Genomic DNA, 25,565 nt, shown 5'->3' on the forward strand with positions numbered 1-25,565 from the left:
TGGGGATATTTTTGCTGACTCAAGTACAAACTATGATTTATTTAATAAAATACTGCAGTCTTTGGAAGGTGATGTGTGCTACTCTGGCTTTCACATTGCAGACAGAAGGAAGTTGATCCCACGTGGATAGTGCTCTAACATTTAACTTTCAGACAGTGGAAGCCTCTTCCCCCACACCCGGCAGCTACTTAATGAGACCCCTGGGTAGCCACTCCAAAACACACTTTCACAACAGAAGCTAGAAGCTTCTGTATCCATTCTCAAGAAGGATCTGTTTCTGTTCAAAACCCGTCCTGACCTTTTTGTTGAAGAAGAACAAAATAATGTAGTAACAAAAACACAAGTGGCTGCCAAAGGAAGAGAGAGGAAAAAAAAAAGAGTTCCTGTAAGGGACTGAAACAATAAATCTCCTCTCTGCTGAACTCCCAAAGGGAGTGTGTGTATTTCCTCCCGTTCTTTATCAGAGCCCCCAAAATAAGTAGGAATGGGCAGTGACGGCTCGCATTCAACACACCTTTTCCATCTGCTAAGAAGGCCCTGCCAGGCTGGGAGGGAGTCGTGCCTGCTCGCCTCTGGAGGCAGAAGCAGCTAGGACGGTCCACAGGCGGCATGGCACTGCTTCAAGGGACGCTGCTTGTTCTACTTCTGTCCGGTCTTGGCGGCGGGCAAGACAACACAGGTACCCAAGCCTACCTTACTCTTCTAATAGCATGCATGCGAAATCACTAGCAGGGGTCTTTCGGCCTCAGTTGACTTTCAGGGGCCTTCTAGAAACTTCGTGCGGCAAGTCGGTTGCTCTGAGGTCACGCTGCGGAGGTCGCAGCTTCACAGAGTGGATGTTTGCTTTCACCGAGGGGGAAATGCTCGCGGCTGCCCTGGCTGCGAAGTGCGCTGGGTGCAAATAGAAGGGTACTGGGAATATACAGTGGCCTTTTTAAAGCATAAAAACCTGGGGACCAGAAGGCTAATGAAAAATACACTGTTTCTCAAACACTTTTTCTTTTCAGATGTAAGTCCAGAAAGATTTTCACGCTCGAGGATAAGTGAAAGGCTTTAGTTAGGAATACAGCACAGCATATGCTAGCCTGTACTTGTCCCGGCTGTTGCCCAGCTCTGCTGGCTTGAGGGCTGCGTGAAGCTGCTCTAAGGAAGTGAAACTTAACATCTTGAGAGAGTGGGCTGAGCAGAGGGAGAGTCATTTGGCTACAGTTTATAGACTTTTGTCGTCCATATATGCATGCAACTAAGCATATCCACAAAAGAGTTTGCACTGCATTTTGGGTGTTTACAGGTATAAAAACTCTACCCTGACTGCAGGTTAAGAAACTCGGGACATGAATACGTACATACGTAAGCCCATACCATATGAATAACCAGTTACAGAAAGTGATCACATTTGACTTTTGATTCTTCTTGAGTGTTGCAAAGTAAGCAATTAAATTTTATCAATAGTTACTAGGCTTCTCCTCTGTCTTGTCAGTGCAAGGGATATACAAGTAACACGCTGTCCTTCCACACAGTGGTAAATGAAGTACTGGGGAAAATGAATACATGATTGTAATACAAGACAAAAACCAAAGTACAAAATACCACAGAAGAACATAGTTGGGAAAGATTCATTCTGACTCTGATGAGCCCTGGGCGTGTGGGGACTAGGGGACAAGACCAAGTTCTAATTTTGCTTTGCTTTTTTTTAAGATTTTACTTATTTATTTGAGAGGTAGAGTTACAGGCAGTGAGAGGAGAGACAGGGAGAAAGGTCTTGTAAGTGCTGGTTCACTCCCCAAATGGCCCCAACGGCCGGTGCTGGGCCTATCTGAAGCCAGGAGCCAGGAGCTTCTTATGGGTCTCCCACATGGGTGCAGGGGCCCAAGGACTTGGCCATCCTCTACTGCTTTCCCAGGCCATAGCAGAGAGCTGGCTCTGAGGAAGAGCAATCAGGACACGAACCAGCGCCTATGTGGGATGCCAGCATTGCAGGCGGAGGCTTAGCCTAACTGTGCCACAGTGCCGGCTCCTGTTTGTATTCTTTTCAGAAGTTTACTGGCTACAAAAATCCCAATTTACAGCAATAATATTTAAAAAAATCACAATCCTTTTGAGCAACATTTTTTTCAGTTATTTCACCAAGGATGTATATAAATTTGAGGCAATTTCCAGAACACTTCAAAAATCACATATGCTTGCTTACTTGCCATGCATCTTGGAGAATTACTAAGCCTTTGACTTGTAAAAATAAAGGATATTAGAAGGTGCCACAGAAATAATAAACTAACATATGCACAAGTCTTCAGTATGCATGGGAAGGATGGATAGGACCCCAGTGCTATGAAAAACACTGGTCACAAGCACATGACCGGATCACAGAGGTGCTGAGAGTCTGTGTTAGGCCGCTCGCCATTTCAGGCCTGCAGGCATCAGCCAGTGCCCTGCTATGCTGGAATGCCAGCCTCTCCATGGATTTCTCCTCCCTCTGAAAGCGAAGTGGAATAGGATCAATAGAAGTGGGAGCAAAATGTAGCCATAAGGAGGAAGTGAAGGTGAGGGAAAACCCAGAGATGCCTGGAAGGTGTTTCTGCTCCGGTTCAGTTGGGGGAAATGCAACATTTTTACCTCACCAGTAATGAGCCAAATCTCTCTGTCAACGGCGCAGTCTTTCTAACGCACTGTAGACTCACGAAAGATCATTTTCCTTTGGGGCAGAGACAATGGTTAATAATGCCTGTCTCCTTCGACCTCTGCCAACAAGTCTGCTTGGTAACGTAAACACAATATCTCTAAGGAAACAACAACCACAAGAAGGACCCCATTTATATTAGAAAAGGAAGTTAGAGCTCAGGGGCATAATTTGGCCGTGGGAGTAGTGCCTAAAAGGAACTGGAGGAGATTTTCCCACCCGTGTGTGCGATTTTGTTGCACCTGGCTCTGCCTGCTTCATGTTTTCCTTTTTAGATCAGGCAAAGGAAATGAAACATTTCCTCCGCTGATTGAGTGCATTCTTTCCTTAATCCTCTGTACAGAAACGCATTGATTTCCAGCGTACGTGCTCCCCAGACTTAGGATGATTGCACATTTCATCAGCACAGTTGACTGGGGGAAGAAGGAGACAGGCCATCTCCTTTCAGTTCACAAGTTGTCAAACAGGTCCATACTTTCTTGCGGGATCATTTATTTGCAAATAATGATCTGGAGGAAATAGCTCCTTTTCTTTTTCTTTCTGACATTTTAGTCAGTCTCATATTAAAATAAATACAATTTGTTCCTTCATGTTCTTTGTGGAAATAAAGGGAATCTTCCTCCACTGCTGTGCACAACTTCTTAATACTTTGTTGGTAGTATGATGTTTTCCAATCTCCAATTTAGAAAGATGTTCCATTGAAATATGTAAGATAGGTTTCCTGAAAGGAAAACTTCATTGTTTCCTAAGGTTTTCTAAACTGTGTTTAAAACTGAACCCATCTCAACAGTGGCTGTTCAGTCCCACGGTCTCTTAAGTCTAGATGAATGAGCTTTTGACTGACAGGACTAAGAGAAGTTAAATGAGGGAGGATTCCAAGAAAAAGATGCCTTTGGAAACAATATTTACTGTTGAAATAGCATTTCCTCCTTGAAACTTACATTAATTTAGGAATGATTAAAGTGTTTTGGGTAGGCAGGAACTGACACCACTCTATTTGTATCTGAGGAAACATGTAATTGCTTGGAGAAATTCATTTGTTGATGAGTAAACATTCAATTTCAGGGAACACAAATTGATTGAACACACTATAAGCAGACAGTATACTAAATGCCACGAGCTTACAGATATCAGTGAGACTCAGCCCTTGCCCTGAAGTGGGGGAAGGAGGAGGATATGCCAAGTCATTGTACGTTTGCTGATATTACAGACTTCAAGAGACAAAGAATGTTATGGAGAGTTTGTAATTAGCTTGTTTTGGGGTGTAGAGAGATCAGAAAAGACTTCATATAAAAGTGGAAATTAGAATAAGCCTTGAAGCTTTAAAATAAGGAGGTTCCAAATGGATGAAATTTTCTGAATAGGAACACAGAAACACCAGCATAATTTACTCCAGAAATGTAAAGAGACCACAAAGTGATCATAGTTAAGTACTGGGAAATAAGATTAGAAATATAGCATTGGGAGCTGTGGAATATCAAGAAGAGAAGTATTGACTCATTTATTCATTAGTGTAGGACCTGTAAATGTGTGTGTGTATGGCAATTATATGATTGGGTCGGGCTATAGATCTGAAGACGAATCTTCCAGCAGAATGTAAATTAGACTGTTGGAATCAAGAGAGATAGAAGTTAAAGAAACTAGTTCAAATGTCATTGCGAGTCTGAGAATCTGAAAATAAAATAGAAAGGAGGATCTGGGCAGAGCATTAAGGGACAAGAAGAAGTGTGATTTGATTTATTGTTTATACTGGCAGTGGGGGAGAAGGTAACTTCAGGGTAGCATAGCGTTATTTGAATGCTAGAAATAGGAAAGTAGCTGGGAGTACTGGTTGGGAAAGATTGGAAGAGAAATGGTTTAGGAAGAGAAATGCTCCTTTTTAGAGATGGTGATTTTGAACTACTGCTAAGATACTGAGAAGAAATCGCCATCGGCAAATTACAGATGTCTGATGGGTAGTCAGAGCATGGAGCCAAAGGTGATGTGAAGGGCAAGTGTCCTTCAGTTCTAAATTCAAGGACTTCTTAGCCCTGCCCGTTGCAACATGAATAACATAGGGAAACCATTTCTTTCCCTTCTGAATGTGCTCATGTCTAATTCCCTTATGGTATTAATTTTCCAGTTGTGTCAAAGTTATTTATGTGAAATCCTTCTCTCTTCTACCAGTCTATAAATTCCTTGAAAGTCGAAACCATAATTAAATGTTTTCTTGTATAGTTACAGCCGCAAACTCATTAGATCATAATTATATGAATGAATGTAGACATGAATGAAATAGTTGCCTCATTTTTTTTAATTCTTTAATTTTTTTCTATGACAATAACTTATCTACTTACTATCTTGTGCTTTGGAAAATGACAGGTATGAATCACGGAACTTAGGGTAGAGTTAAGTAGATTCTTTTGAGTCCAGGCTATGAAAAAGATCACAAAATACAGACAAAAGGGCTTCATATCAATGGTATCCAGTTCTAAAGTTTGAACAGAAGAAAAGTTACTAATTGTAGGTGGACAACATAGTTCCATGTAACAGTAATTTAAAAGAAGAAATTGCTGTAAGTATAATTATTAGGGAGGGTGTCTAAATGAAATTGATTCTGCTTCTCCTTTTTGGTAGAAATGTCTAAGATGATACTTTATTCTCAACCAATTCTAAGAAATACAAAGCAGTTTGCTTTTCAAAGCAAAGTTCACAAAAAGAGAAATTAGAAGAAAGTTAAATGAATATTGCAAATTATTACTTCATGAGTCTTTAGGTGTTATGAGTTGTTTCAGGGCTGAATGTTTTGCTTAGAAATTCTATTCTGCTTAGTCCACCTCAACATGTCTTACTTGAAATGAGTGATTTATTATAGGAAGGGTAAACAAACATAGGACAAAACCAATGGAAAAAGTATTTAGTTCCCAAATCATTTCTTGAGTATTCTTTCTTCACTATTCATGTTTAATGATCCCTACTTAAAAATAGAAATGACCATTCTGTAATTCCCATTTTCAGGGAATTCATAACAATTCTCAGTAGCAATGTCTCTGGAAATTCTATCTTGCAGATTTTCATTATTGATCAAAATTGAGCACAAAATGATGAACATTTGGGGTTTCAGAAAGCCTTTGGTTTACCAGATCACTTATCCTTCCTTTCCTTGTCATTAATAGAAGTTACTTTTCAAGCTTCAGGTAAATGGTTTAACTTGTGAGTAATTATCTAATCCATATCACATGTGTTTGTTGTCTTACTAACCACTTTCCAACTTTTCATCTTTAAGAACAATTTGAGATGAACATTGAGAAAACATTGGCTGTCGAAATAGTATTATGCTAGAAATGATGTTCTGTGCTGGGTAGTGTCTTCTTCCCGGCTACTGAATCCTTGTAGGTCATTGGTTTCTATTAGCTGTTGGGTGTTAAAAGGAACTCTCTCAGCAAACAAGATAGTTTTTGTACTGTTGCACACAGTAAGAGTATTTTGGCCCTGGTCCAGATTCCAGCTTTCTGTTTATGTGCACCCTAGGAAGTGGCAGATGATGGCCCAAGTCCCTACCCACGTGGGAGACCAGGATTGGGTTCCTGGCTCCTGGCTTTGGCTTGGCTTAGCCCCATTTGCTATAGGCTTCTAGGGGAGTGAACCCCTAATTGGAAGATCCCTGTCTGCCTGTCTCTCCCTCTCTCTCTTCCTTTTAAATGAATAAATTTTAAAATTAAAAAACAACATTAGCCAGGGGGAAAATGATGTCAATTACATCTAGAAGGACTACTTTTAAGTTTGCCAAATTTTGTTCCACCGTAAGATCATCACATCTGGTCTCTAAATACAAGAAATCAATGAATTAAAGGACTGGATACCTGTTGACTCTTCCCTATCTGTCTGGCTGTGATTACTTCAGCCTTTGCTGTGTCAGCCAGCAAATTACCTCATTTGAATGCACATATCTTGTTTTCTGTATAGTGTTGCTATAACACCAAGGTGTGGTTCAGGCCCTGGCCTGGCCTTGTCAGAGGCATGAGCTAGAAATACCAGAACACTAGCATATGTGGGGAGGAAATAGGATCAGAGAGGAAATGCTTGTCTCTTCGGTTCCTGCCTTAATTTCACTTTCAGTCCTCTACTTTCCTTAAGTTCACTTCTCTTCATAAACTGCCCATAATTCTTCTTTTTTTTTTTTAATTTTTGACAGCCAGAGTGGACAGTGAGAGAGAGAGACAGAGAGAAAGGTCTTCCTTTTTGCTTTTTGCCGTTGGTTCACCCTCCAATGGCCGCCACGGCTGGCGCCCTGTGGCCTGCGCACCGCACTGATCCAAAGGCAGGAGCCAGGTGCTTCTCCTGGTCTCCCATGGGGTGCAGGGCCCAAGCACTTGGGCCATCCTCCATTGCACTCCCGGGCCATAGCAGAGAGCTGCCTGGAAGAGGGGCAACTGGTACAGAATCCGGTGCCCCGACCGGAACTAGAACCCAGGGTGCCGGCGCTGCTAGGCGGAGGATTAGCCTGTTGAGCCATGGCGCCGGCCCTCCCACAATTCTTCTTCTTAGGCTTTGCTTTCTGGGGAAATTCAGAACTTAACACTGTTCTTGGTGGAAACGTTTTGAGTTGCATTAAAGTGTACATCCAGATAGATTGGTTACAGTTTCCCTGACACTCTATTTAATATGCACCACTCTTTTTCTTTTTTACTGATAACACTGAAAAAAAAAAAAAAAAACTTTGATCAAGCTTTGTTGGACATACCAAACAATATTCTAAGGAAGGCTTATTCTAAGGCAATCATTTGCCTGTACATAGATTCATTATCAATAATAAATTATACTATAGGGTTAGTAGTCAAAAATGTTGATGTCATTGACTTTATTCTTGTAGTGTTCATCTTAAGTGTGAATTGCTTTTTATTGGTTTAATCAGTCATATTCTGGCTGAAATCTGTGTTAACTGCATCAAAAACCAGAGGATGGAGATCATATTGAGTGTGGTTCGAGTTAATCCTAAGAAGTTTTCTTACAACATCTACTACTATCTTCTCTCTAGTGTGCCAAGCACTTTAATTACAGTACTTCCATGACGACACTTCAAAACCAGCTTTATCAAGAAAGACCTATTGATTAGGTAACAGACTGGAAATAGTATTATGCTAGGGTTGCATCACTTAAAATGAAACCTAGGGTTGTTGCTCTTCAAAACTTTCCTTGAGGGGCTGGTGTCGTGGGGTAGCAGATAAAGCCACTGCAACGCCAGAAACCCATATGGATGCTGGTTCCTGTCCCAGCTGCTCCACTTCCAATGCAGCTCCCAGCTAATGGCATGGGAAGGGAAGTGGAAGATGGCCCAAGTGGTTAGGCCCCTGCCACATCAGAGACCTGGATGAAGCTTCCAGCTCCTGGCTTTGGCCTGATTCAGTGCTGGTCACTGTGGTCATATGGGGAGTAAACCAACAGATGGAAGATCTCTCTCTCTCTTTCTCTCTCTCTGTAACTTTTACTTTAAATAAATAATTTTTAAAAACCTTTTCTCTGTAGCTTGCTATGTTCCAAAGTAGTGTGAGACTTCAGCAAATTGAGTTTTCTGATCAGAAGGAATAAGGATAAAGGCCTGTGACTTGAGTAATTTAGAAGTCACTGCTGCCTCTCACAGCACCTTCATCACCTCTAAATTGACCACTGAGGACAAGAAGTTTCCACCTAGCAATAATAATTTCTTAGCATCTTGCTTTCAGTCAGTTCTTAGGGGACTGGTTGAAAAGAGGTACTTGCCTACCTACCTATCATGAGGTTGATTGAAAAAAAAAAAAAAAGGAACTGGCTTTAAATGTCAGTGATGTTAACATGATACTTAGAATAGAAAATGAAAAAAAAACTAAAAGGAAGTAAACATTACTGAATTAATCATTTACTGTCACATTTGTAATAATTCTAGAGCCAGACTGTCTGGATTCAAATTTCAGCTTTATCACTTACTAGCTGCATGAACTTAAATATTAAGTTTCAGCTTCCTCAGCTATGAATGGGGATGCAAATGGTCTTTATTTTATAGGATATTGGAGTATCATGTGAGGTAATACAGATAAGCACATGATATGGTGTACAGCATGTCTTCAATGGCAAACCATAAATTCTGCTGATTTTGGAACTCAGAACCCTAGAGTTTGTAATACCTCACTTCTTAGATAAATTACTGTATTTCCAGGTTGAATCAAATCCAGATTCAGCAAATATTTAAATAATAATATTAATTATCACAAACTGAAAAATAATTAAGTGATAATTTTTCACAACAGGATTGATGCAGGATACTAGAAAGGATTGTCAAGTTGTGCTTTCAATCACAGTGTATAAAGACACAAGTTGATATATGCCAACAAGTGTATTCTCTCGAATGTCTTTCAGATTTGTAAATTATTTAATTTATGTGTGCACTAATCGCTCAATTTTATAAGCAAAGTAATGTTTATATTTAATAATAGTTCTAATCTTTCAGTCTGCAGAAAGTCAATATCCTCAAATATTGTTATAAAATACTAAGCATTACTCATTCTGAGAGGGTGAGCATCTCAGCAGAAGTAAACATGGCCTTAATGTGAAAAGTAAGTTTCAGTCTATTTTCTGCTGAATTTGACCAAAATGCTAAATATTTCTTAGCCTAGATTTCTTAACCTAAACTCTTTTGAGGCTAAGGTAAAGAGAACATTGTTTTTTGTTGTTGTTGTTGTTAACATATGAAGGTACTTCAGAAAGTTCCTGGAAAATTGGAATTAAAAATTAAGCTTAAGGGCAGGCATTGTGGTGAAAGAGGTTAAGCTATCACTTAGGATGCCTGAATTGCACATCAGAGTAGATGGGATGGAGTCCCACTTCTCCTTTGCATTCAGCTTCCCGGAAATGCACCTGGGATGCAGCAGACAATGGCCTAGTACTTGGATTCCTGCCCCCCACCCACATGGATGACCCTGATGGAGTTCTTGGCTCTTAACTTGGGCTGGCCCAGCCTTAGTTGTTGCAGACATTTGGAGAGTGAACCAATGGAAAGAAGATAGTTCCATCTCCCTCTCTTTCACCCCTCAAGAACATGTGTGTGTGTGTGTGTGCGTTTCACTCTCTGTCATGCAACATTTCAAATAAATAAATGAAACTTAAAATTTAACAAGACACTTTTTAAAGATTACCCAGACAGAAGGCAGCTGAACTGGGATTCAAACAGATCTCTTTGACTCTGCTTTACCATATTCAAGGATAGTATGAATAGATTGTCCCACATTGCCTATTTGCTTGCCAATAGCTTTCCTTGTCTTAAACAAACAAACAAACAAACAAAGATGGGGCTGGCCCAGCAGGTTAAAGCCCTGGCCTTGAGCACTGGCATCCCATGTAGGAGCCAGTCCCAGCTGCTCCTTTTCCAATCCAGCTTTCTGCTGTGGCCTGGGAAAGTAGTAAAAAATGGCCTAAGTCCTTGGGCCCCTGCACACCCACCTGGGAGACCTGAAGAAGCTCCTGGCTCCTGGCTGTGGATGGCTTCAGCTCCGGTTGTTATGGCAAATTGGGGAATGAACCATCTGGTGGAAGACCTCTCTTTCTGTCTCTGCCTCTCTCTGCAACTTTGTCTTTCAAATAAATAAAATAAATTTTAAAAAAATAAAGAGAAAAGTTTATTTTCGTGCAAATATTGCTGAAATCCATGCTATTTTTTCATAGTACGCATTTATCATGAATTTTTGGAGATCCCTTGTAGCACTAGTGTTACATGACAATGAAAAATCATTTTTGATATGCTGTATGTAGCTTATAAGTTCCTGATAAACTATTATTATTATTTAAACTATTTATTATTAATTTTTATTATTGTAAAGAGAACAGATTTCATGTATTTCATAGATATAACTCTAAGTAGACAATGAATCCCCCCCCTACCCTCCATGCATCCCCCATCCTTCCTTTCTTTCTTTGTTTTCCCTTGAATTTTTGTAAGAACATAATTTCATGTTAGTTTGTAATCACTGACTTAATGCACCATTAACCATATATTCAACAAGTAAAACCTGGAAAGACCACCATTCCACAAGATAGACAAGAGCTATAAACAATAATCAAATTGTATCATCACAGTTTCATTCTTATATATTTTTATTCTAAATTAACTTTCAAATATATATTTGTCTTTTTAGAACTAGTTTATTTCACTAAGCATAGCAGTCTCCAGTTGCATCCATTTTATTACAAAAGACAAGATTTCATTCTTTATGGATGAGTAGTATTCTTTTGTGTATATATACCACAATTTCTTTAGCAGTCATCAGTTGATGGACGTCTCCATTGATTCCATATCTTAGCTATTGTAAACTGAGCTGCTATAAACAAGGGAATACAAATAACTCTTTCATATACTGAGTTCATTTCCTTTGGGTAAATTCCTGGGAGTGGGTTGGCTGGGTCATATTTTGGTAGGTCTATTTTAAGATTTCTGAGGGATCTCCATACTGTTTTCCAAAATGTTTGTACTAGTCTAGATTCCCATCAGTAGTGTATTAGGGTACCTTTTTCTCCACATTCTTGCCAGAAATTATCTTTTGATAATAATTGATGACAGCCATTCTAATGGGGGTGAGGTGAAATCTCATAGTGGTTTTGATTTGGAATTCCCTGATGGCCATTGACTCTGAGCACCTTTTCATGCATCTGTTGACAATTAATATTTCATTCTTTGAAACATGTACATTCATGTCCTTTGCCCATTTCTCAAGTGAATTGTTTTAATTATTCAGGGTACACAGACTCAATCAGCATTATAGACCAAATGGACTTAATGGATATCTAAAGAACTTTTCATCCTACAGATGCAGAATACACATTTTTCTCACCAGTGCATGGAACTTTCTTTTAGACAATTCACATGCTAGGCCACAAAGCAAGTCTCAGCAAACTAAAAAAAATCAAAATCATACCATGCATCTCTTCTGACCACAATAGAATGAAACTGGAATTCAGCAACTCAAGAATCTCTAGAACATACACAAACACATGGAAACTGAACAACATTCTTCTGAATGAACAGTGGGTCATAGAAGAAATCAAAAGATAAATCAAGAAATTTCTGGAAATGAATCAAGACGACAATACAACATATCAAAACTTATGAGATATAGCAAAAGTGGTGTTAAGAGGAAAGTTCATAGAAATTGGTGCCTACATCAAGAAACTGGAAAGGCATCAAATGAATGAGCTATCAATGAATCTCAGGAACCTATAAAAAACAGTAAACCAAACCCAAAACTAGTAGGAGAAAACAAATAATTAAAATTGGAGAAGAAATCAACAAAAATTAAAACCAAAAACAACATAAAAGAACACCAAAATGAAGAGCTGTTTTTAAAAAAAAAAAAATTGACACACCATTAGCCCAACTAACCAAAAGAAAAAAAAAAGAGAGCGAAGACCCAAATCAATAAAATTAGAGATGGAAAAGGAAATGTAACAACAATCACCACAGAAATAAAAAGAATCATCAGAAATTACTACAACAAGCTGTATGCCAACAAACTGGGAAACATAAAAGAAGTGGATAGATTCCTGAACACATACAACCTACCCAAATTGAGCCATGAAGACATAGAAAACCTAAACAGACAAGTAACCAAGACGGAAACTGAGTCAGTAATAAAGACCACCCCAACAAAGAAAAGCCCAGGACCAGATGGCTTCACTGCTGAATTCCACAAGACATTTAAAAAAATAACTAAATCCAATTTTCCTCAACCTATTCAGAACAGTTGAAAGGGAGAGAATTCTCCCAAAATCCTTCTATGAAGTCAGCATCACCTTAATTCCTAAACATGAAAAAAGACTCAACTGAGGAAGAGAACTACAGACCAATTTCCCTGATTAACTTAGGTGCAAAAAATCCTCAACAAAATACTAACCAATCAATTCCAAAAACACATCAGAAAGATTATTCACCTAGACTAAATGAGATTTACCCCTGGTATGCAGGGATGGTTAAACATCCTGAAATCAATGTGATACATCACATTAACAAATTGAAGGAAAAAACCATGTGGTCATCTCAATAGATGCATAGAAATAATTTGATAAAATAGAATATTCTTTCATGATAAAAACTTTAAGCAAGATGGGTATAGAAGAAACATTCCCTAACACAATCAAAGTGATTTTTTTTTAATTTTTTTAATTTTTATTTTTTGGACAGGCAGAGTGGACAGTGAGAGAGAGACAGAGAGAAAGGTCTTCCTTTGCCGTTGGTTCACCCTCCAATGGCCGCTGCGGCCAGCGCACCACACTGATCTGATGGCAGGAGCCAGGTGCTTCTCCTGGTCTCCCATGGGGTGCAGGGCCCAAGCACTTGGGCCATCCTCCACTGCACTCCCTGGCCACAGCAGAGAGCTGGCCTGGAAGAGGGGCAACCGGGACAGAATCCGGTGCCCCGACCGGGACTAGAACCCAGTGTGCCGGCGCCGGAAGGTGGAGGATTAGCCTATTGAGCCGCGGCGCCAGCCCAAAGTGATTTTTGACAAACCCATGACCAGAATCCTATTGAATGAGGAATAGTTGGAAGCATTTACACTAATATCTGGAACCAGACAATGATGCCCACTCTCACCATTGCTATTCACTATAGTCCTGGAAGTTTTAGCCAGAGACATTAGGCAAGAAAAAGAAATAAAGGGGATATAAATTGGGAAGGTTGAAGTCAAACTATCCGTATTTGCAGATGACATGATTCTATATATAGCGGATACGAAAAACTCCACTAAGGGACCATTGGAACTCATAGAAGAATTTGGTAAAGTGGCATGATATAAAATCAACACACAATAATCAACAGCCTTTGTATACACAGAAAATTCCATGGCTGAGAAAGAACTTCTAAGATCAATCCCATTCACAATAGCTACAAAAATACCAAATACCTTGGAATAAATTTAACATCAAAGATCTCTACAATTAGAATTATAAAACGTTAAAGAAAGAAATAGAAGAAGACATAAAAGAATGGAAAAATCTTACATGTTCTGGTATTGGAAGAATCAATATCAACAAAATGTCCATACTACCAAAAGTAATTTATAGATTCAATGTGATACCAATCAAAATACCAAGGACATTCTTCTCAGATATAGAAAACATGATGCTGAAATTCATATGGCAGTCCAAGATATCCTGAATAGCTAAAGCAATATTCTTCAACAACAACAACAACAACAAACTGGAGGTATCACATTACCAGATTTCAAGACATACTAGAGGGCAGTTATAATCAAAACAGCCTGGTATCGGCACAAAAACAGATGGACAGACCAGTGGAACAGAATGGAAACTCCAGCCATCAACCCACACATCTACAACCAACTTATCTTTCATAAAGCAGCTAACATCAATCCCTGGAGCAAGGAAAGTCTCTTCAACAAATGGTGCTGGGAAAAATTGTGTCTCCACATGCAGAAGTATGAAACAAGACCCCTACCTTACACGTTCCACAAAAACCCATTGAATATGAATCAAAAACCTAAATATACAACCTTATACAATCAAACTAATAGAGAACATTGGGGAAATCCTGGAATACATTGGCACAGGCAAAGAGTTCTTGCAAAAGACCCCAGAGGAACAGGTAATCAAAGACAAAATTGACAAATGGAATTACATCAAGCTGAATAGCCTCTGCACTGCAAAAGAAACACCAACAAAGCAAAGAGGAAACTGACAGAATGGCAGAAATTATTTGCAATCTATGCAATTTATAAAGGATTACTATCCAGAATCTATGAAGAGCTCAAGAGACTCAACAACAACAAAACAAACAACTCAGTTAAGAAATGGGCAAGGGGCTGTGCTGTGGCACAGTAGGTTAATCCTCTGCCTGCAGCACTGGCATCCCATATGGGTGCCTGTTCTAGTTCTGACTTCTCCTCTTTCAATCCAGCTCTCTGCTCTGGCCTGGGAAAGCAGCAGAAGATGGCCCAAGACCTTGGGCCCCTGTACCCTTGTAGGAGACCCAGAAGAAGCTCCTGGATCCTGGCTTCAGATTGTCACAGCTCTAGCCATTATGAATATTTGGGGAGTGAACCTGCAGATGGAAGACTTTTCTCTTTGTCTCTTCCTCTCACTGTCTGTAACTCTACCTCTCAAATAAATAAATAAAATCTTTAAAAAAATGGACAAAGGACTTAAACAGGCAGTTTTCAAAAGAGGAAATCCAAATTGACAACAGACATAAAAAATGCTCAGGATCACTAGCCATCAACGGAATGCAAATCAAAACCACAATGAGGTTTTACCTCATCCCTGTTAATATGCCTTTCATATAGAAATCAACAAACAAAAAATGCTGGTGAAGATGTGAGGGAAAATGTACCCTGATCTACTGTTGGTGGGAATGTAAACTGGTATAGCCACTGTGGAAGACAGTATGGAGACACCTCAGAAATCTGAATATAGACCTTCCATAGGACCCAGCCATCCCACTCCTAGGTATTTACCCAAGAGAAATAAAATCAGCATATGAAAGAGTTATCTGTACTCGCATGTTTATTTCAGCTCAATTCACAATAGCTAAGATATGCAATCAACCAAAATGTCTGTCAGATGAAGACTGGATAAATGAATTATGGGATATGTACACAATGGAATACTATACAGTGGTAAAAGTAATGAAATCTTGTTGTTTGCAACAAAATGGTTGAAGCTGGAAAATATCATACTTAATGAAATAAACCAGTCCCAAAATGACAAATACCATATGTTCTCCCTGATCTGTGGTAACTAATGGAGTACCGAAAAGATAATCTATAGAAGTGGAAGGACACTTTGAGATGCAGTGACTTTCGACAGTCCCTTGTCCTGACTTTTGAGGAACAGTTTTTTTTATACTATTTGTAGAACTCTGTACTTAGTATAGAGTTAATGTAAATGTATAAAGTTAGTTGTATATGTATAAAGTTGTATATGTTAAAGATCTCTTAGTAAAAAATGATGGGAATAGGAGAGGGAAAAGGAATAAGGTAGGAGTGAGGGTGGGAGGGCAAGTATGGTGGGAAGATTCACTATGTTTCTAAAGTTGTATCTATGAAATGCATGAAGTTTGTATAAAAGTCTTCTAGGGAGAAAAAGAACGGGGATTAGATCTTCTGTAAATGTTTGGTGGAATTCAGTTGTAAAGCCATCTTTCATGTACTTTTCTTTGTTGCAATGATTACTGTTTCAATCTCTGCTTTGGTTATTGGTTTATTTATGTTTTTATTCTTCATGCCTCAATTTTGATAAATTGTGTGTGTCTAGAAACCTATCCCTTTCTTTTACATTTTCCAATTTGTTGACTTAAAACTGGTTATGTTTCTTAATGATTCTTTTTATTTCAGTGTCATCATTTGTAACATCTTTTTCATCTTTGATTTTGTTAATTTGTATCTTCTCCACCTCCCTCCCCTTTTTTTATGGTTAGATGGGTCAATGGTTTATCAATTTTGTTTATTTTTTCAAGAAATCAGCTCTACATTTCACTGACCTTTTGTATTTTTTGTTTCAATTTCTTGTTTATTTCTTCTCCATTTTGTATTCTTTACTTCCAATAATTTCTGGATTGGTTTTTTCCTGTGTCTCTAGGTCCTTGAGATGCATTATTGAGCCATCTATTTTATACCTTTCAAATTTCTTGATGTAGGCAGTAATGACTATACACTTTCCTCAACACTCCTTTTGCATATGTTGTCTTATCATCTTCAATGTTTCGAGGAATTTTTGATTTTCCTTTTCTTAGAGATTCATTTATTCGAAAGAGTTATAGAGAAAGAAAGGAAGAGACACACAGAGAGAGGTCTTTCATCCACTTGCTCACTCTACAAGTGGCCCCAACAGCCAAGTCTGTGAGCCAGGCAGAAGCCAGGAGTCAAATGACCCCAATGGCCAGAGCTAGGCCTACCTGAAGCCAGGAGCCAGGAGCTTCATCTGGGTCTCCCACATGGCTGCAGGAGCTCAAGCACTTGCACTGTCTTCCACTGCTTTTCCCAGGCTATTAGCAAGAAGCTGGACTGGAAGCAGTACAGCTGGGACATGAAAAGGCAGCCATGTAGGATGCATGCATAGCAGGTGGCAGCTTTACTTGCTACACCACAATGCTGGCCCCTTGATTTCATTTTGATTTCTTCTTCTCTTTAAGATTGCATTTATTTGAAAGGCAGAGTTACAGAGAGAGAGAGAGAGAGAGAGAGAGAGAGCGCTTTTCCATCCGCTGGTTCAGCCAGGAGCCAGGAGGTTCTTCCAGGTCTTCCATGTGAGTACAAGTGCCCAAGTACTTGTGCCTTCTTCTGCTACTTTCCCAGGTGCATTGGTAGGAAGCTGGATCAGAAGTGGAGCCTCTGGAACTCAAACTGGTGCCCATATGGAATGCCGGCGCTGCAGGTGCCGGCTTACTAGCTACACCACAGCATTGCCCCCCCTTTTGATTTCTTCTATGACCCACTTCTTCATTCAGGAGCATGCTGCTCAGCCTTCATGTGTTTTTATATTTTCTAGAATTTCTTATATTGTTAATTTCTAGCTTCTTTACCTTGTGGTCAGAAAAGATGTATGGTACAATTTCAATTTTTTAAAAATTTGTTGAAACTTGTTTGGAGTAGCATATGGTCTATCCTAAACAATGTTTCATGCAACAATAAAAAGAATGTGTATTCTGTGGCTGTTAGGTGTGTGAGTAGTGTATATTAGCTCTGTTGTTTCTTTGATTTTTTGCCTAGTTGATCTGTCTATTGGTGAAATGTTGAAGTCTGCCGTTATGATTGTATTGGAGCATATGTCTCCCTTTAGCTCATTAACATTTGTTTTAAATAGTTGGGTACTCTAGCATTGGGGGAATATACATTTACGATAGTCACACCTTCCTTTTGAGTTGACTCCTTAGTCATAACATAATGCCCTTCTTTGTCTCTTTTAACTTTTTTCTTTAAAGTCTATGTTGTCTGAAATTATGATAGTTATTCCTGCTTATTTTTTGCTTCCATTTGCATGAAATATTTTTCCCTCCTTCCACTTTCAGTATGTGCATATCTTTGTTAGGTTGTTTCTTGTAGGCAGGTCTTGCTTTCTATTTCATTCAGCCAGTCTATATATTTTAATTGGAGATTTTAGTCCATTTACATACAATGTTATACTTGATAAATAATGACTTGGCCTTCCCATTTTCCATAAATATTCCTATATTTTGTTTTGGACTTCCTTTGTACTATTATTAGTTTTTATACCCTCACATTCTTTCATGATGCTGGTTATCATTCTCTGTTTCTGTGTTTAGTACATTCTTAAGCATCATTTGTAAGACTGGCAAGGTGGTGACAAATTCATTCAATTTTTACTTTTTTTGTAAGGTCTTTATTTCACCTTACTTTATAAATGAGAGCTTCTCTGGGTACAGTATTCTGACCTGGCTTTTTTTTTTCTTTAAGGACTTGGACTATGTCCATTCTCTCCTAGCCTGTAGGGTTTCTGATGAGAAATTCACTCTCAAGCTAACTGAAGATCCTTTAAAGGTTACCTGACATTTCTTTCTTGCTCACTTAGGATCTTTTCTTTGTGTTTTACTTGTCAAAATTTGAATATCATGTGTCATAGTGAAGATCTCTGATCATGTCTACTATGTGTTCTATGTCTTACTTGGATGTCCATATCTTTGTACAAATTAGGGAAATTTTCAGTTATTTCATTGAAGAAGTTTTCTAAGTCATTTGGTCTTCCCACTCCTTCAGGAACTCCTAAGATACATATATATTGTCATTTGACTGTATCCCATAGATTCCAAACATGTTTTTTGGTATTTTACTTTTTCTTTTTTGTCTGACTGAGATATTTCAGTACCTTTGTCTTCCAGCTCAGATATTCTTTATTCTTCCTCAGAGTCTTCTGTTTAGGAATTCCACATATTTTTATTGGTTACATTGAATTCTTAATTTCTAATATTTGTTTTATTTTTCTATAATATATCCATTTCCCAGTAGAATTTCTTATCCATGTCATTCAGTTTTCATTAACTCATGTAATTTCTTCTCTGTGTTTTTGAATAACATTACAATGTTTCTTTTGACTTCCCTTTCAGACATTTCATCAATCTCCTCATCTTCACAATCTAATATTGACATATTCTGATCCTTTTGGGGAGTCATATTGTTTTCTTTGTTCATATTCCTTGTATTTCTACACTCACTTTCATGCATCTGGAGAAATACTTGTTGATATTGCCTCTGAAGTACTTGTTCTTGAGAAGTGCCTTTAGACATAGAGGGATGCTTGCACCTTCAGGGGGTATGTAGAGGTGTGTGCTGGGTAGAGCCAGGGAATTCTAGCCAGCATTTTTGGGTTGGGCAGAAGTCCAAGGTAATACCCATGTTATGCATGGTAGCTCTCCTCTGCAGTCTGTAGGGGAGAGGGGATGAGCACCCTGGCTGATGTGATCAGTGCCTCTACCTTTCTCAGCGCCAAGGTGAACCTCTTGTACCTTCACCCCCTACTCAGTAAGGCACATGAACCACACAAATAATGTATGTATACACTCTGTAATGTGAGTGTGGAGCTTTCCATGATGTCCGTTCCAGCACTCAGTTGATTCTGAGCTTCTAGAGTCAAGCTCAGCAATTGCCACAAGACCCAACCACACCCCATGCCCCTATTGGCTTCCTGGTCTATCTCATAGTTACAGGATTCCTACAGTCACAGGCTGCAGAGTATCTACTCTCTGGCCTGCAAGCCTCCCTATCACAAGAGAGAGCCATCCAGCTCCTGAGTTGGGGCTTTGGTGTGATAAGGGGTGGGGATCAATGTGCCAAGTGGCCAATGTGCCACTTGCTTTATTCTGAGAAGATGCCACTTCTCCTCTGGTCACCCAGTGCCTTGGTGTGGGGAGGGAAGGGAAGCAATGTGCCATCTATTCAGTTAGGTGGGCACTCTGACCCCCACCAACTCAGCTGCCTGGACTTAGTCAGTGGGAACCCCAAGTCTCTCCCTTAGACAAGACCACCAGTGGAGCTTGGGCTTCTGTAGATGCCTTACTTTGCTCTGGGAAAATAGCCTTCTTGCAAGGTGCTGGGCTTGTGAGTCCCTGGTGTTATCCATTGAGCTGCTGCATATCTGTACTGTCTTTGTTGTTCCATGGATTATCCCTTTCTGTAGACTTTTCATTGAAAACTTCTCTCCACCTATCGCCCAAGAATGCAGGTCCTCCTCTGCTTTTCTGTTACCTTCCTGTAATCAAATTCCATGCATCTGGGACCGGTGTTGTGGCATAGCGTATGGGCACCATATCCCTTATGGGCACCGGTTTCCAGCTGCTCCACTTTTGATCCAGCGCCTTGCTTATGGCCTGCGAAAAGTAGCAAAAGACAACCCAAGTCATTAGGATAACCCAAGTCCTTAACACCCCTGTGGGAGACCTGGAAGAAGCTTCTGGCTCCTGGCTTGGGCTTGGCTCAGTCCCAGTTGTTGCAGCTTCCTGGGAGTGAACCAAGATGGATTTCTCTTCTCTCTGTGCCTCTCCTTCTCTCTATATAACTCAGACTTTCAAATAAGCAAATTTAAAAAAAAAATCAATGCATCTTTTCCCTATTGAGCCATCTTGGAATCCCAGGAAATTATGATTTAACTAAAAAAAATCAATAGGTAAGTACAAAGGCATTTAATGAATTGCAGGATTCTTCCTTACTCTAGGCTTTTGGCTGTCATTCTACTATTCCTCTTGTAGCCTTAATATTTTGTACTTAGCCTTTGTGGCTGTTCACATCCAAATGGCTGTGTGTTGAAATAATGCTTTAGTTATAAAATCTCTCTCTCTGTCTCTCTCTGTCTCTCTGTCTCTCTCTGTCTCTCTCTCACACACACACACATCACCAAAAAACCATTTGTATCACACATTGAATTTATTTTAAACAGAAGTGGGAAAAGAACTCTTCTTGAGGTATTAACTGTGAAATTGTCCTCCTAGGGTCTGCGGCAAGTGTGAGGACATTCACACTGAGGGCTTGGGTCCTCTCCCCAGGGCCCAGAGGCCACTGCTGCTCAAAATCATTGTGACAGTTCCTTTGTCCAAGCATTCAACATCCCTAATTATGTCTCTCTCTGCAATTTTGAAAGGTAGGACACATCTATTTAAAGCACTGAATTTACTAAATATTCATGAATAATAAGTGCATTATTGAGAATAACTAAAGTATATGACTCAACTAAAACTCTAGAGGCTTACAGAGTAGAAGACAGAAAAAATGACAATGATGCCAACCATTTAAACCTATCGCTATGATTTGTCTCTCTCTCTCTCTGTAAGTCTGACTTTCAAAATAAATAAAAAAAAAAAAGATATTGATGCAGTGATAGAACCTGGGAGAATGAGAGAGCCGGTCTGAGAGGGCCGAGCTGGGAGATAGGGAGACATGGAATGGGCTAAGGACTTGAGAGCAGCATTCCCCACAGACCTCTCACCACCCTCACAGGGCTATTCCCACAGCATTCTTCCTTCTTTCCTTGGAAGTTCTTGCCAGTCCTTCTTCCCTGCATCCATTCCATTTGCAGTGTTCTCTCTTCACTCTTCCACACCCTCAAGTTAAGCAGAGCTATCTTTCTTTTTTTTAAAAAAAGAATTCAGTAATTCCAAATTAATTACTGAAGAAAATAATGGTGGATATTTTTATAAATTTATCATAGAAAATTTCACAAAAAGCACTCATCACCAAAGCAAAAACATGGGCAGTTAATTGCATTAGAATTAATTGCTCTATCCGGCGCCGTGGCTCACTTGGCTAGTCCTCTGCCTGTGGCACTGGCACACCGGGTTCTAGTCCCTGTCGGGGCACCGGATTCTGTCCCGGTTGCCCCTCTTCCAGGCCAGCTCTCTGCTGTGGCCCGGGAGTGCAGTGGAGGATGGCCCAAGTGCTTGGGCCCTGCACCCCATGGGAGACCAGGATAAGCACCTGGCTCCTGCCATCGGACCAGCAGCGGTGGCCATTGGAGGGTGAACCAACGGCAAAAAGGAAGACCTTTCTCTCTGTCTCTCTCTCACTGTCCACTCTGCCTGTCAAAAAAAAAAATTAATTGCTCTAAATCAGAAGATACATTGCTTAAAAAAGGAAAAAAAAGGCATAAAATATAAAAAGGTATCTGCCATGTACATAAATGGCTAAGAAAAAGCATCTAAAATATATAGAAAAAACTACTAGTCATTAATAAAAATAAAAAATAGCCTATTTCCACTCCTACTTGATAGACTTAAATAAGTACTCTTTTTTTACACAAGAACAGAAATACAAATATGTTCATAGCAGCATTTTCAGAAGGAACAAAAACTAGTCACAGCTCAATACCTTTCAGCTGCAGAGTAAGTACAGTTCCTTCATTCAGTGTAGTGGCAAGGACACTGACAATGAACACATGATCATTCTAATCAGTAAAATGAAAAAAGATGAAGTTATACTGAGCAAAACAAAAAAATACCTATCATATGTTTTTATTTACATAAAAGTAAAAATAGTCAAATATACACTCTGGTATATTCAGACGCACACATAGAGAGTCAGTCTCTCAAGCCAAGGTCAGGAATGATTACTCCAAGTGAGATTCGTGGCCACCTGTGGATGGGTGGGAGAGGAATGTCATCCATAGCAGCAAGCTCTCAGGGAGCCTCTGAGCCACTGGTAGTATTGCAGTTTTAAACCTGGGTCATGACTACAGCAGGCCTTGGCTAAGATTTATTCATTATATGTAAATTTTTATTTTTACACTTTTCGGTTCCCTTTTACAATTTTAACCAGAGTTATGGGAAGGTAAACAAAACTCAATCCCTGACTTTAAGAAATTTGAAACTGACTTTTGGAAGATGGAAGAAGACTTTCAGGGTCTTTCCTGTGATTAGTACTTAACAGAGACTGAATGTATTTTCACAGCAAAACTGAAGAAACAGCAAGAGAAGAAAATGATGAAGAGAAATGTCACAAGTTGTCGGAAGTGTTCAGTGACAGTGACAAACTCCTTTACCAGGCAGTAATGGTCATCATCGGACGCTCTAGTGCTCCATTGGCCCCCATCACTAGAACTCTGGATGCGTATCTTGTCCCTGTGAACAGGCAAGGCACACTGTATACGTTGAAGCTTTAGTTCAGGTCTTACTGATTTCCTACCAATCCCATTCTGTTATGCTCCAGAATTTTAGCTTCTCATTATCCCTGCATATCTAGGGTCAGAAACCACACAGGTGGCCGGCGCCGTAGCTCAACAGGCTAATCCTCCGCCTTGTGGCACCGGCACACCGGGTTCTAGTCCCAGTTAGGGTGCTGGATTCTATCCCAGTTGCCCCTCTTCCAGGCCAGCTCTCTGCTATGGCCCGGGAAGACAGTGGAGGATGGCCCAAGTGCTTGGGCCCTGCACCCGCATGGGAGACCAGGAGAAGCACCTGGCTCCTGGCTTCGGATCAGCACGATGCACCGGCTGCAGTGGCCATTGGAGGGTGAACCAACGGCAAAGGAAGACCTTTCTCTCTCTCTCTCTCTCTCTCTCTCTCTCACTATCCACTCTGCTTGTAAAAAAAAAAAAAAAAAAAAAGAAACCACACAGGTAAGAGTCATCGCTGCCCAGACTTATCCCAGGTAGTAAAGTGGCTTTCTGAAGGATGCCACTGCCTCGCATTATTTTCCCAGTTGGAGTCATTCATCATTTTCATTTAGACACTAGTGGCTTTGTCTGTCATCCTCCTAGACTGAAGACTGACCTTGAGGACGGTGGCAGACTGTGTGCCTCCAGCATCCTAGTTTGAACAGGGTCCTAATCATGAGGCTGGGACCTGTCTTCTAAAGCCCATATTAGAGTCTGCTCACTGTGCTGGAAGTGGGTTGTTATTTGTCAGAGCAATGTTTAAATCCTCCTAAAGACGTTTATTTCAATTTGACTTTTTCAAATCTCCTTCTACTTCAAGGTAGAAGTATTTTCTTAAAAAGATTTCGACCAAACTTTAATTAAAAGCACCTGTGAACAATATCTTGTGTTTTATTCTCTAGAGAACCTTGTCAGTATGGTGACACAACTGATGTTATAAATCAAAAACAATAATGTGATATTTTTCTATCAATTTATAGTTTATTAAGTACCTTTACATACCTAATTTCTACAAAACCCTAAAAACAAGCAAAGTGATATATATTCATTACAGTTGTACATTGGTTAATGATAGGGATACCTTCTGAGAAATATCACCCCTTCTGAGAAATGCATCCTTAGACAATTTTGTCATTGTGTGAATACTTTCAACACACTTTAAGTGTTGTGGTAGCCAGTCTCCAAGATGGCTTCCCGCAATCCCAGCTCTCTGATATTCGTGCCCTGGGAGGCTCAGTCCCACGCTGAGTCAGGGCTGAACTCTGTCTAAGAGAATGTGGTGCGAGTGATATGGTATGGCTTCCAGAGACAGATAGCTGCTGCCTTACTCTCTAGATTGCTTGCTCTGGGGAGAGCCAGGCATCCTACTGTGAGAACAGATAAGTCACGTTATGGAGATACCTGCTGGAGAAAAACAGTACTTCCACCAACAGGCAGCACCAACTTGCCAGCCATGTGGATGAGCCACGTTGTAAATGGAGTTTCCAGAACAATCTAGATTTCAGCTGACATTGTGAGAAACTCAAAGCCAGAATTGCCTAAACATTGCTCAAATTGCTGATCAACAGAAACTGTGAGAGATAATAGATTATTGTTGTTATAAGATAAATATTTAGGGATAATTTATGATGCATCAAGAGAGAAATAATACAACTGTCACCATGTAAAACTTGAATCATATTCAAGCTTTTGACATAAATCCACTATATAGTTTCTCTAGAAAGTAAAAAATAACTTTACAGGACTGGAGCTGTGACATAGCGGTAAAGCTACTGCCTACTGTGCCAGCATACCATATGGGCACCAGTTCAAATATCGGCTGTTCCTCTTCTGATCCAGCTCTCTGCTATGGCCTGGGAAAGCAGTAGAAGATGGCCCAAGTCCTTGGGCCCCTGCACCTATGTGGGAGACCTGGAAGAAGCTCCTGCCTCCCAGTTTTGATTTACACAGCTCCAGCTGTTAAGGCAGTTTGAGGAGTGAAACAGCAGATTTCTCTCTCTCTGCCTCTGCCTCTCTGTAACTGTCCCTTTCAAATAAATAAATGAATCTTTCAAATAATATATCTTTTAAAAATAATATCTTTACGGCCGGCGCCGTGGCTCACTTGGCTAATCCTCCGCCTGCGACAGGCCAGCACCCCGGGTTCTATTCCCAGTTGGGGTGCCGGATTCTGTCCTTGTTGCTCCTCTTCCAGTCCAGCTCTCCGCTGTGGCCCGGGAGGGTAGTGGAGGATGGCCCAAGTGCTTGGGTCTGCACCCGTATGGGAGACCGGGAGGAAGCACCCAGCTCCTCCTGGCTTTGGATCAGCGCAGCGCCGGGCATGGCAGCCATTAGGGGAGTGAACCAATGGAAAAAGGAAGACCTTTCTCTCTGTCTCTCTCTCTCACTGTCTAACTCTGCCTGTCAAAAAAATTATATCTTTACAATTAATATGTCTTGTATATTAAATTCTTGAAGTTCAAAGCTTCAATTTACCACTATAGAATTAGTACAAATAGGATCAGAATGGTGATTTATTAAATTTTTTGAATTTCTACAGTATTAATACCAATAATTAATGTTAAAATCAACACAATTTATTTTTTATATCATCACATCATTAAAATTATGCACTGTGATTTCAACACATTATGCAATGTAATTATGAAAGCTATTTTTTAAACGTTTAATTATTTATTTGAGAGGCAGAGGTAAAGAGAGACAGGGAGAGACAGAGAGGTCTTCCATCCTCTGGTTCACTCTCCAGATGGTGGCAATGGCCAGGACTGGGCCAGAT

At 40.0% G+C, this 25,565-nt stretch overlaps 1 protein-coding gene across 1 annotated transcript in view; it reads left to right on the plus strand.

Annotated features, from left to right (window-relative positions):
- Nucleotides 1–487: 487 nt before the first annotated feature.
- Nucleotides 488–25,565, plus strand: part of EMCN (endomucin) — a 118,354-nt gene continuing 93,276 nt past the window's right edge. Inside the window, exon 1 of the mRNA XM_062199135.1 lies at nt 488–679. Within this exon, the coding sequence (XP_062055119.1) occupies nt 610–679 (70 nt within the window). The 5' untranslated portion in view covers nt 488–609. The remainder of the gene's footprint in view (nt 680–25,565) is intronic.

This window comes from Lepus europaeus, chromosome 8, assembly GCF_033115175.1.
Source record: "Lepus europaeus isolate LE1 chromosome 8, mLepTim1.pri, whole genome shotgun sequence".
Classification (NCBI taxonomy): Eukaryota; Metazoa; Chordata; class Mammalia; order Lagomorpha; family Leporidae; genus Lepus; species Lepus europaeus.